The sequence below is a fragment of the Haliaeetus albicilla genome, chromosome 14, assembly GCF_947461875.1.
Source record: "Haliaeetus albicilla chromosome 14, bHalAlb1.1, whole genome shotgun sequence".
NCBI lineage: Eukaryota > Metazoa > Chordata > Aves > Accipitriformes > Accipitridae > Haliaeetus > Haliaeetus albicilla.
In genome coordinates this window covers 11052512-11066031 of record NC_091496.1, presented here as the reverse complement: position 1 = coordinate 11066031, position 13520 = coordinate 11052512, and the positions used below count along the sequence as shown (strand labels likewise).

At 39.6% G+C, this 13520-nt stretch overlaps 1 protein-coding gene across 13 annotated transcripts in view; it reads right to left on the bottom strand.

The window, feature by feature from the left end:
- CACNA2D1 (calcium voltage-gated channel auxiliary subunit alpha2delta 1) overlaps window positions 1-13520 on the bottom strand; it is a 426426-nt gene that overhangs the window by 345733 nt on the left and 67173 nt on the right. For all 13 annotated transcript variants that reach the window (XM_069801699.1, XM_069801697.1, XM_069801705.1 and 10 more), the window contains exon 3: window positions 6572-6688. In XM_069801699.1, coding sequence (XP_069657800.1) covers window positions 6572-6688 — 117 coding nt within the window. The remainder of the gene's footprint in view (window positions 1-6571; window positions 6689-13520) is intronic.

Here is a 13520-nt window from a genome sequence, read left to right as displayed (position 1 = left end):
CGTATACCATAGTGTTGACCACAAGGTACTGACACTGAGGCTTTCCAGAGAGAGATATTTCATTGTGGAAAAGAAGATTTGCAGGGATATATGCATAAATCTTGATTTCGGATAGGAGGACAAGTAGGACTCATGTCAAAGCATCACACAAACAAGTAGCCAACAGTTAAATGATTTGGGAATGCAGAAAGGGATTTTATCTAACCAAGAAACAGGATGTTTTGTTCCTGTTTCCAAAATTTTCTGCAGGGTGTGCTTGCAAAGACTGTTAGTAGGTGTTCTTTATTCATCATTTTCTCTCCTAACTTTAATTTTCCGTTACCTAAGAGATCCAAACTTGCTTACTCTCTTCAGCTCAAATATACCAGCAAAAATGAGCAAGGTAAAACTGCAGATTTTCATGCCATAGAAGATTAAGGATGGTCCACGATACCTAATGAGTAATGGGCTGCTCAGGTGGCCAGAGGAAGGCCAAGGGCTGCACAAGTGACAACTTCACAATGCAAAAGAGTGAAGCTGCGTCTTAGATTTAGTGTGCAGCACTGGATCAAATATTACTTTAAGGTAAGTCATAGTCCTGTGAGAAGCTGCTGGAAGCTTCCCTGGCTGGGAGCCGGAGCCGGCTCTGGCACAGGCCGAGCCCGTCAGCGACGGCGGTATCGCCTCTGGGAGAGCGGATTTCAGAGGGGGAACCTGCAGCCCGGAGGGGATTGGGATGGGAGAGGAACCCCTCTGCGGATCCCGAGGGCAGGGAGGAAGGAGGGCAGGAGGGGCTGCCCCCACAGCCCGTGGGGAGACCAGGCGGCAGGCTGTGTCCCCCCAGCCCACGGAGGGCAGCGGGGGAGCAGATGCCCACCTGCAGCCCGGGGAGAGAGGAGCCCACGCCGCAGCAGGGGGGTGGATGCTCCCCAAGATGGCCGCCGCTCCCTGGGGAAGCCCGCGCTGGGGCAGGCTGGGACTGAAGGACTGCAGCCTGCAGGAAGGACCCATGTTGGAGAAGTTCATGAAGGACTGCAGCCCATGGGAAGGACTCATGTTGGAGAAGTTCGAGGAGGACTGTGTCCCGTGGGAGGGACCCCACGGTGGAGCAGGGGAGGAGTGAGGAGTCCTCCCCATGAGGAGGAAGGAGCGGCAGAGACAAGGGGTGAGGAACTGACCCCAACCCACATTCCCCGTCCCACTGCGCCGCTGAGGGGGAGGAGGGAGAGAATTCAGGAGTAGAGTTGAGCCTGGGAAGGAGGGAGGGGTGGGGGGAAGGTGGTTTTTTTAAGACTTGGGTTTACTTCCCATTATCCTTGTTTTGATTTGATTGGTAGTAAATTAAATTGATTTTGTTTTTTTCCCCAAGTTGAGTCTGGTTTTTGCCCATGACCATGAATGGTGAGTGATCCCTCCCTGTCCTTGTCTAGACCCATGAGCTTTTCTTTATATTTTCTCCTCCCCGTCCCACCGGGGTGGCGGGGAGGAGTGAGCGAGCGGCCTCGTGGTGCTTTGTTGCCAGCTGGGCTTAAACCACAACATGTATTTAGAATAGTTTTTGTTTAAATTATTTAGTTTCCATTTGAACTGAAAGTTTATGATCTATTAGCATGATCTTCATAGCTCCAGAAAGGTATTGCATTAATGAATTGGGTAGGAACTTTAAAACAGAGGATATTTCTACTGAAAATGAACAATTTAGGTGCCAGACTGCCTAACGGGTAGGCATACTATTTGTTGGTATCCTTGGAAAGTTTGCATACCTGAAAAATGTCCAAGAACCTTTGTGAGTTCTGCTTGTAGTTACTGCAGGATACATTTTCAATGAAACCTCGACCTGCCTTCCATTACACACCTGGAAATGCAGGTTGAATGGTAGCACAGCTAGTCTGTACGCTGCCTTTTAGCAAAATACACAGAGACAGAATATTAATTGCCCATAACACCAAAGAATCATGGAATATCTCAAGTTGGAATGGACCCATATGGATCACTGAGTCCAACTCCCTGCCCCTCGCAGGACCTTATGCATACCCTATGCATATGGAAATTCCATAATATTGAAATAGTGTGTGTTCCGTAGGGTTAGGCCAGGCAAATATGCAATAGTAAACAACAGTAAACCAAAAAAGAAATGTTCACTATTTGAACAACAGGTTCTACTGCAAGATGGTCTTTGACATCCCTGACTATAAGGCTGTTGCCTGTCTCCCTCCTTACTACACATACCACTCTCTTCCTTCACTGCACTTTGCTAGAAAAATCTCCATTTTCTTTTCATCCTAACTTCTTCTGTGGCTAACATTTTCTAGTAACAGCTATCTAGGAAAGCCCTCTGAGTTCAGATCAGGACTTTCCCCTTTCTCCTTCCCCAGCTAGGTACCTATTTCAACCACCATTTTTAAGCTTCTCTAAAGCATAAATTCATACACATGAAAAAATAAAAAGAGACTTTTTCCTTATGGTGGGACAAGTCATCTTTGTCCAGATTTTTGTTATAACCTTTTCTCATATAAACCAGGAATGAAATCACAAAGCTTTTCCATGTTACTCAAGCCCTTTGTGTGTAACGTACAGAACCATTAAGTAATTTTACCTTTAAGTCATAGCTAGAGAGTTTTCTAGCACAAAGTTGCATGAAAACACAAATAATTTGGACTGCAAGAGTTATTTCTCATTTAAAGGTGCTCTTGCAGCTCAAGGGAAGCCAACTTATTATTAGAAAAGTCATCGCTAATATTTGCTTATTATAACCTTGCCCAAAGATTGTTTGTCTAGCATGCCTAGAGAAAATCATGGCATCCCTGGGGTATGCTAGTCTCTGAACAATGACACTGTTGATGTCATTCACTGGCACCTTCCTCGTGGCATCACTGGAGGAAGTATGATCCTCTTGCATCATACTCTTTTCAGGATTCAGGTCTTAATTAACACTTTGAGTCATACTAGCCCCAACGGTAAAACCCTCTGTGCAGTCATTAGTAACAGTTCCATTCAACTCCACTCCTGATTTCAGAGAAAATGTGACCCAGCAGGTTTAAGAAGACTTAAATTTCAGATAAATAATTCAGCTTCACTACATAAAGCTTACAAAATGTCAGCATAAAGATAGTCCTTGAAAAAAGAATTAAGAGAAATACATATGGAAGGTGAAGAAATTCTCTTAGTCGAAAGTAAAAGTTCGGATGCAGGTGATAGCATAAGAGAAACTAACATGAAGTGATCCAAAATTAATAACCATGTAGGATATGAGTCAGCAAAGAGATCTGACTGGGGCTGAGATTAATAAAAGGGTATATTTCCCCTTAAGTAATGCTTCTTAGGCCTTTTCCTCTTTTGTTTTTTTTTTAGTCAGACTAAGCCCCTGGGTACATGAATATACATCAAAAATATATTTTTTAAAGAAACAACAACAGAATTCCCCAGAACAGCTAACCTTGATAATGGCTGAGAAAAATGTCTGAATCAGAAACTGGAAGCTAAGCCAAACAATGAAAATAATATTAAAAGGCTTAATCAACTTAATAATAATGAAAATAATATTAAAAAGCTTAAGTAAGTTTTACTTATTTGAGAGGTTATACTCATTTTTTAACGCATTGGCTTTGGCTGTGTCTGGCATTTGATACAAAAGGAAAAGTAAGTTTTCTCAGGAACCATCTATGACCAACCACTCCTAGAAAGCTGTTCTGAAGAAAGTGGGTTTGATAATTTTTTTTTTTTAAATGTATGTAAATATTTTTAAAAAAAGTAAAAAAAAAAAGTAAAAAAAAAAAGGTAAAAAACCCAGACTAGAATATAGAGAGAGAAATTAAATACCACTTGCTTAAAAAAAGCACAGTAGGTTACCAAATACATATATATTTATATATATATCAAATTAGGATTTTTATATATATATATTTAGCACATAAAAAGTACAGAAAGCTCACAGAAAGTTTCAGCAAGGCAAACATCTGAAACCTGACAACCTCTGTAAGAAAGTTTTGTCCTTCTTGAACTGGAGTAGAGGAATGTTTCAATAGGTCATTTCTATTACTTTGCTGCAAAAAGGATCTTATGTAGGTGTTGTAATCATGTAATTAATGTTTGTAAATTCTCAGGCAATTAAAAAACAAAGTAATTAAAAAAAAAAATTTACAGATGTTCCAACACTGAAGAGAAGCATCATTGATCAGTATTTAAAGGATGGCAAATCAAATTCAGTTGTATGAAGTGTGTGTGGGGAGCTAAGTTATTTCCACCTGTTTGGGGATGAATTTCACTCTGCATGAAGTGGCAAGATTGATAAAGAAGTCATGCAGAAGTCTTGCTGACATGCATCCTGAAATGATGGCATGCAGCTAAAAATAATAAGTATTGTATGTTCACTGCAGCACTGGCAGTAACGGCAATCCCAAGCTTTAAAGACATCATGAGTGACACCCCCCAAAATAATAAAATTGGTTTTAAAGTCATAAATCTTTATCCACTAATATATCTGGAGGACTTTTTATTTGCCTTCCAGATGCACTGACTTGATCATTTAAAATTAAAATTACCTGAGAAGTTCTGAAGACTACAAGACTTCTTTTTTTTAAAAAAAAAAAAAAAGAAAGCAACTGGACTGAAGGAACATCCTTCCCCTAATTTAATCTTCTTTTACATCAGGGAACCAAACTGTATTACCCTTTTCAAAAAGTGACCATGGACTTGCCTAAAATGAGGTAGGCACCCTTCTTATTCCACATTCACAGAAAAACTGTTCTGAAATCTTTTCTAAAATAAGCATGAAATAGTTAATTGATTTTCCTAAAGTTTTAAGATCAAACCACCACAGACATACACAAACCCTGACATTAATCTTGAGTCTCAAGAAAATACAAGATTTGCCTGTGATAATTTAGAAACGTCAGACTAATATGGGTTGATGGGAAAATGGTGGAAAAACTGGTATGTTCACAAAGGTCTGCAAATGTCTTATAGTATTTTGCAATAATAATACAAAGTCCCCAGCGTACTACATAAACACATGCCCACTGAGTTAAAACAGGAAAACAAAGAAAAAAAATCATCTTTTTTGCACTCATTTGACTGAAGCAGAGAACCTTTGGCCCAGGTAACACTGATGTATGTTGCATGTTACGGAAGCTATGGGAACTGGAAGAGTGAACTCCTGCTAAGAACAGAAGACAGGAAAACGAGTACCTCCTGTGGTACGTATGGACAGACAATGGACTAAGCAAAATCTCATCACCTACAAGAAGGCTAGTCCTCAGGATAGCATGCAGCAGCGGTTTCACTCTCAGACTGATTCTTCAGCTGCATGAAACTGTACTGATAAAAGGACTGCTTGGGTGGGACTTATCTCCACCAATTTTACACACCTACAGTATAGACATTTATATCGAGGCTCCTCTGATAGAAAAAGAGAGAAGTACTTCTGGGCTGTAGTTCATCCCATTTTAAAGTCTGATTCAGAACATGTCAGGTCAATCCTGAGTGAGAACTGCCTGTTTTATTCCACTGAACAAAAAAGGAGCTTAGGACAACCAGCTGAGTAGATGTCTACAGTTAGGTGAATTAATCCCTCTTTCTTCTCTTGTTTCCCTTTAAATGACACGTCCAAACTCATCTGCAAGTCTATGTGGATATGTAATTGCTCAGGGAATCCCAGTCTGCTGTTCCATCCTTTAAACCCATTTCTAATAGCTCTACTCTGTAAAAAGCATGTTTATGAATTCATCCAGATCCCCCCATGCATGTTTGGTCAGTATCTTCTGAAAAGCACTCTAAACTCTTATACAAGTCAGAGTGATGTGAGTAGGAATCATAAAAAGCAATTACCCAGGTTTGGTGCCTTACAGGATAGAAGAGAAAGGGATTGCTGGCAAAAGCACTTTAAAGAAATAGCTACTTCTTATTTAAAATGCAAAGAATCGTGAGGTTACAATGCAGCATAGTCTTCACACTAATAGTTCAGGATTAACTTCGCTGATATGAAACATGATTGAAATACAGATTAAATTAGCAAGTCAGAAATAGAATAGGTATGGAAATGAACTGATTCACACACAGCTGCATTTGTTGAAGGAGAATTAGTTGTTACCATCAAGAAAGACTGAGTAACTAAAAAGATGAAGAGACCAAATATCAACAGATGTAGTTAGCAATAATACCGAAATGAACATCGTGACTTCAAAGATACCATTATTTTTAAATCACATTTAAAAAACCCCTCTACTTCTTGTTTGCCTAAGATCACTACTGACTGTAGAGTACAGTGATCTTCAAGTCATAAACATTCATGTGCGTCACTTAGAGGAATATTTTCCAATCTATTTATAACTTGATTTGTTACTTGGCCATGGTTCCTAATCTGTCCGTCATTATTATAAGCATCTGTCCTATGCCAATGAACTAATGAGTTCATTTTCTACAATGAAGTCACAAGCCATCTTTCTACATGTCATGTCCTTTCTACATGTACACATCAGGCTGACACTGCCCTTAAGTGTATAGGCAGCAACAGTAACAATAAAAGCATGTTTCAATGATAAATAAAGATTTTTTTTTAAATGCTAAATAGAAAACCCAACCCATTAGTACTCACCACCAAGGCTTTAGACCTGTTACTCAGAAGTTTTTCAATGTCTCTGGCTGCAATTTCCACTAGCTGACGAGGGTTGTTGGCTTCTACAGTATACAAATCTCTGTTTTTCAAATAAATCTGCAAGAGGAAAAAATGGAAATAAATCCAAATGGCAGCAGACATTCAAAATAAGCAAAGTGACTTGACAGAACAGGCATCAAGATGTCCTCTGTTCCTACTGGACAGCATCAGAAAGACTATTGCTAGGAAAATCCAAATGTGCCTTGTGAAAGAAATACTACACCTTTTTGTCTGAGAGGTAGAAGGTGCCACTAAAAATCATTTAATAAAGCTTCAAAACTGACTGTTTCTAGTGACAGACTATTCAACTGCTAAATGCTCATGGAATCTGATTCCCACAGAGTGCTAAGAGAAAAGTAAAATGGAGATCCTTTAAAATGACTGAAGTTGATAGTTATTGCTGAATTTAATTCTTCCTGAAATGCTGAACAACAAACATACCATTTGAAGTAAATCATTTAAGTCATGCTAATGTAATCAGTTTAGTCCCTTATCTATTTATTCATATTATACTGTTAGTATTCATGAGGGAAGAAGAGGAAGAGGAAGAAAACAAATAAGAAAAGAGAAAAAAAGGGAAAAAAAGAAAAAGGGGGGGAAATGGAGAAAAAACAAAAGGGCAAAAAAGATGGGGAAGAGAGGGGAAAGGAACTATAGTCGTGTTTCTCCTCTATCATGAATAAAGGTTATCTCTGGTGAGGAGCCATTAACTGTTTCCAAAGCAGAACACATATATGAAGGAGATAATTTGATTTGTTAAACAAAGCCACTACAATGAAATGCATGCAACCACAACAAGTAAAGAAGAAAAAAGTAGCAAGAAATCCATTTGCCTATCTCTGTCCTACTACAGCTGGATAAAGAAAAAATACATTATTTGGGGAAAAAAAAAAAAGAAAAAAAAAAGTGGATGCCTTATGGCTAGATGGGCAAAAGGGGAAAACTAATTTATGCAACCAACAGATGGCTTGAGTTTACTCAAGTACTCTGCCTCTCCGCAAGGCTGCCTGGTGGGGGCTGTGCTGTCTCCCAGGGAGTAATTCCAGGCACAGGCAGGAATGGGTCCAGCGCTAATGCACTGGCTGCCATCCAGCACAAGAACCGAGAAACTGCAGACCAGATTGAGTCTACCAGCCCCGCCAGGTTTCTCGGGTTAAAGCTATGGAGACCTTAAAGAAACTCACCAAAGTATGTCTCTGGTGCTTGTAGCTGATGGGTATTTATCACAAACAAATTTCTGACAGCTACAGTTATAGCTGCAGATTTTTATCAGGCATGTCTCATAAGCTGTCATAGGCTTTCACCACTTTTGAATTTCACAACACTCATGTTGGGTTTTGGTTTTTTTCCTGCAGAAGTACAGTCCTTCCTTTCCACCAGTAACTGAGTAATTGCATTATGCTTTAATTCTTCATATAGTAGTAATATTTTGAAAAATCAGTGCATCATGAGCAGAAAACCACTACAAAAGAAGATAGTTTTTAATGAGCTCAGATTATAGTTTGGATATTTTTGAGGTGCTTGATTTTCAAAATTGCCACACAGAAAGTTTCTCTTAGGTATAACCCAAAATCTCTTGGTTTTTTTCCTGAGAACAGATCTTAATAGTAGAAATGGCCGATAGGCCAATAATTAGTCCACAAAATTTGAAATAAAGACATTTTATCCTACAACTTATCACAACAGAATTTCTTACAGTTTTCTCTGAAACTCATTAAATATGCACAGTCAGCAGTGGGATTCGGAGTCAAATTGACTGTAGTGACCAGATGAGCCTTACAGTCCTACAGGCAAGGCAAGAGTAGAAATCAGTTTCATAGATCCAGATGGTTTGAATCAAGAATGGAAATTTCAGAGGAGCATCTAAATTGGAGTGACCATCAAATCTGGCAAAACTCATAGGTCTTCCCATCAGCAGCAATTATTCACCCCAGTCACGTAAGGAACAGACACTGGAAGATGGGTGTTACCAGGTGTTGGTGTTTTATTCTTTGAAGAGAAATGCAGTGCCAAATCCTTTAAACTTCATTCATGACTGTGTGAAGTACACCTGCATCAAAAGTAACTAAATTTATAGAAGAATTGTCACAAGATTTTACAAATAGGCTAGAAAAATGTAAAATAACTTTCACGGAAGTTTTTTAATAATAGTTTTTAAAAAATTTAAAGCATTCATTCATTTTACTTGTGAAAAAGTTTGTTTTGCTTTGTTCAATATTTTCCTGGTTTCTCTTTTTTCAGATTTGTTCATGCAATTGCTTTTCATCTGCTACTCAACGATGAAAGCAATAAAACAATTTAAATATAATCCCTTTTCATTCGGGAGTTTCAATTGGGTAAAAACATCTTAAAATTTGGAAAAAGCAGTAGTTCACTGCAAAAATGCCATTTCATTGTAATTAAATTTTTCACTCGGTATTATAAACAAACATTAAGAAGGCCACAAGCAAAGAATATACACAGTAGGGGCACAGGCAAGTATGTGCTCAAGTAATGCAGGTTTGGAGCAGATGGATGATAGGGATGCTTGGAGACTGCGCTGACCAGCTATGTAAGGGTGAGTGCTGCAGTGCTAATTCTTTGACATCTTTAAGCACTTAGTGAAATATGGTTTCTAACAGGCTGTGATCTAACAGCCTCAGCAGAAGTTAAGGTGATAGCTCACTGCATCCACACAACCGTGATTCTGCACCCCACCAACCAGAAACACAATAGGAGTAATTTATTGGACTTAATCTTTCAATATAGAGCAAAGTTAGAGTAAGCCATACTAGTAAGGGATTGAGAACCTGGACGGAAGATTTGCACTTTCATCCCTGTATGTAATCTGTTCTTATAGCAAACATATGATCTTATAAACCCCAATGTGAAAGCACTCAATTTTTTCACAAGCCCCATTCCTATAGGGAAGTTGTTCCCATACCTCCAAGCTTGAATGGTTTGAAAGCTGCAGACTGTCAAAGTGTGGTATAGTGGATACATTTTTAGGCAAAAAATAAACATTTTTCTTCTCCAGCACCAGCTATCAGAATAGTTCAAAAGCCTGAATCATACTTCAACTTAAAACCTTTACAACAGGCATTGTGGGTCCTACTACTGGGAAAGCCTGACTCCGAGGCTGGCTTCACAAGCTGTTATTTATCAGTGATTAAAAAAAAGTAAGGAAAAAAATTCAGAACAACAACCCCCAAAAAAACCTTTGAGTCTTGCACAAGATCCCACATAGAGTCGAGTGAGTGACTCTCTTTCTCCTCCTCTTCGCTTTACCCCATGGCAGGGCTCGGAGCACCTATCTATCTCCCCTGCTTCTACTGCCAGTGGAAGATTTATCCCACAAGTTCCTAAACAAAAGGCATCAGAAATAACTCAGAACTTCACACACTTCTTTATTTTCCCGAAGTGTGAGACCTGCCACAACTACCAAGGAACAGTGTAAGAAATATTCACTAATTATTTAAGAGGTACGTACATAATTTATTTCTTGCCTGCTCCCCTTTTCTTTAATTCAGCTGTAGCATTGCAGCAGTTCAGCACAACACATGGAGAAATTATATGCACTTCAGGGTTTGGCAACCTGTGACAAACTTTTCCTTCTCCAAGCCTCCCAACTAGCAGTCAAACACAATTAGCTAAAACCCATCTCAAATAGCCATAAAGAGTGTTATCAGCAAAGGTGTGCTCATTCGTCTTTCAAAATGCAATTTGGCAGGCTTCGTGGCTTGTTAAGAAGAGCTAATTTAAATACATTTTATTAAATTGCTTTGACCAAATGAATGCAAGTTTCTGTTGGCTTTTACGTCTGAAATCGTTTTCAGTACTTCAATCACTAATGTTTTGCTAAAAGCTCTCCAAATTGTCAGTAAAACCCTACCACTTCTCACAGAATAAAGCCTCATTGCATGACTAAGTAAAATCTGTAAGGTCATAGCACAAAAAATACTTCCATTTTTCCCTGAACTCAACAGCCATGAACTTCTTTATTCAGGCAAAAATGTATTAAAATTGCTTTCTAAATACTGAATACTTATTCTGGTATAATGAACTGCAAGGTTTTAGGGGTGAGAATGCGATAGGGAGAGTCACATTAGGATGAAACAAGACAAGAAGGACAATAGTTAAATGTGGTAAAGATTAGAAAAACTGCCAGCTCCTCAGCAGAACATGCCCTTCTCCACTCAGTCTTCAAGGACATGTTTATAAATCTCTCACAAAGAGACATTCTCCTTGCTTTCTATAAGACTCGCAAGGGAAAGTCAAACATTTCTGTACAAATTGAGAGAGAATGAAAGATGCACCTTCATTGCATGGCTCTTGATGCATTGTGGCAGGTATTGGGACCCTCTGTAACATTGACATTTTATTTAAATGGCCCCCATGCTTTATTAAACTCAGAAAGAGTTCCTGAGAGCAATAAATTATCTGTGCTTTGGATCTGTGGTCTTAGCACTGTTTACACAGACTACTCAAAAACCATGGAATAATAATTCACGTTGAATTCTTCTAAACTACAGTAGAATTCCTTTGCCTGTTTTTTGTTTGTTTGTTTGTTTTGAAACTGTCACTCTCCCAGTTTAAGAAACAATGGAGCCTTTTCTTCAGGCAGTGGTAACTTGGTCAAGGGCCCAAACATGGGACATGAACACGCCAATCTCAGTTCCATCACTTAATACTACTTTCACGGATGCAGAAGTCACACGAAACAAGATCTTCACAAGTTCAAACCCAGAATTTCAAATGTTAACCAAAACCACTGTATTTTTTCCTACCTTGAAATATGCTTTGGAATAGAGAAACAAAATAACTCAACAATTCCAGTAATACCTGTCTATACAAGGTAAATCTATTGCCGTTTTTATTACCTCAGTGCTACTTTCAAGACCACTTAGCTCAGGTAGGCTGATGGGACACTTCTGTCAATGCTTTATAATCAGTCTAGACCAGCTGGAGATTATCATGATGGTAAAACTTCTGCTGAAGGATACTACTGAGCTTGGGACCCCAAATCAACCAAAACTTAGTGGTGGGTCTTTCTCCATCTTTTCTGAAAGTGACTACACCAAAATACTGAGTGCTGGCGAAATCTTGAGCTAGGTTTTACAAGCTTATATACTGAAGTAATTAACTTATTAAAATCCCCCAGAACAGAGCAAAACTTAAATAAAGGTTTTGTAAACTATTCTCTTCCTGCCCACTCCCTGCTTTTGGAGAGGGCCTCCCATGGCCAGTTCCCCCTGATGCTTCCAAAAAGTCTCTTGCTTTCTACCCCCGTGGGGCACTAATAGGCCTCAATGACCATGACCTGCCCCGCTGGGAACATCTGCCTGCACCCCAGTCCATAGGCTCCATTTCAGCCCAGTCCTTGGCTACGGGACAGGTATGCCTGTCTCCAGCCCTACCCCTTCAATGAACCTTGACCCTATACCATAGTTAGCCCATCTCCTGGATGGACCCCTCAGATGTATGTTAGAGCTTTTCTCCAGTCCTGTCTCTTGGATGGGTGTTGGACCCACACTGCAACCTTGTCTCCAACCTGTCCCTGGCTCCATATCTCCTCTTACTCCTGACTGGAGGCCCTAGGTGAAACCTAGACTTGGTTCATTGCTTGTCATGTCTGAGACTGCTGACAGCCCCATTACCAGCACCCAGCTCCCTTAAAACTGTGCAGTCAGAGTTTAAAACACCCCTCTGTCCCTGACTCAGGTTGAAGCTACACAAAGGAAACTACATCATTTTGGCATTAACTGCCCAGAACTAGAGGAATTGGGGAATGTTTTTCTCAGGTGCTTGCATGACCTAATCTGACGCCACGTTCAGCGCCAGCACTTCTGCAACAGACACCTCATGCACCAGCAACTCCAGATTACTTATTAGCTGCAGCACAATATGTCACGACTGCAGAGAAGTAGCTTAGGTACAGAGCTGCCCTCAAAGTAAAAGAGCATTCAGAGCCTTGATTGCTGGGAAGCAAGATGCAGAAATACCCCAGTGTGTGCAGGAGGCTGCTGGGGTCCAGCCCAGCCAGCAGGTTCAGGATAGCTTCTGAAGTCCCATCCGGGGTGTTCGGCTTTGGGTGCAACTCGACAGCAAAGCTGGTTCTCTTCAATGTGCAATTCTCTGCTAAAACCAGTAAGAATTGAAGGATGATGCTTGCTCTTTGCTGACAGCTGGGGATTTATGTAGCTTTGAGATTTCTAAACCTAAGGCTGAGCAAGCATCCAAGTCACCTTTACAGTTACTGAAAGGAACAGGCACTTCCAGAGGTGTATTCATCCTGATACAGAGTATTTCTATCTGCTCCTTATCCAGACAAAAGAGTTACCTTACAATTCTCAATTGAAGTAAAAACCTTGCCTAATAAACTGTATCAGAATATTAAATAAAAAATTAGCTAATGGGATAACTTAAGAATTTTTCTAATTCATACATCTACTTCAACATGACCCAGGATATTGGTCAGCTCTCCGTTCTCCCTCTCCCCACCCAAAAAAAATCATACAGACTGACCTCCCCCCAAATTTCATATTTCATCCTGGGGAGAAAGGAATCATCCAGTTTGAAAAAAAAAAAAAGGACATTTCTTACTGAAGTTTTGAGCAATGTTAAAATTTTCAAAACAAATACTTTGATGAAATCATATTGTTTTATCAACATGTTTTACAGAATTACAAACAGTTTCAGTTTTAATAACTTTGTTTAGCTAACAAAGTATCAACTAGTAACACCCACATGTTCACTAATTTTATTTTTTGCCTTTGTGAGTGCCATGAAGTTACATATCATGATCTCATTTATGTGAGAAAAGCAGAGATGGGGGACCATTTGACAGACATCCAAACAGATGAAGAGATCTTGGGAGCAGAAAAAGTCGGAAAACAGAAATAACCGCTCC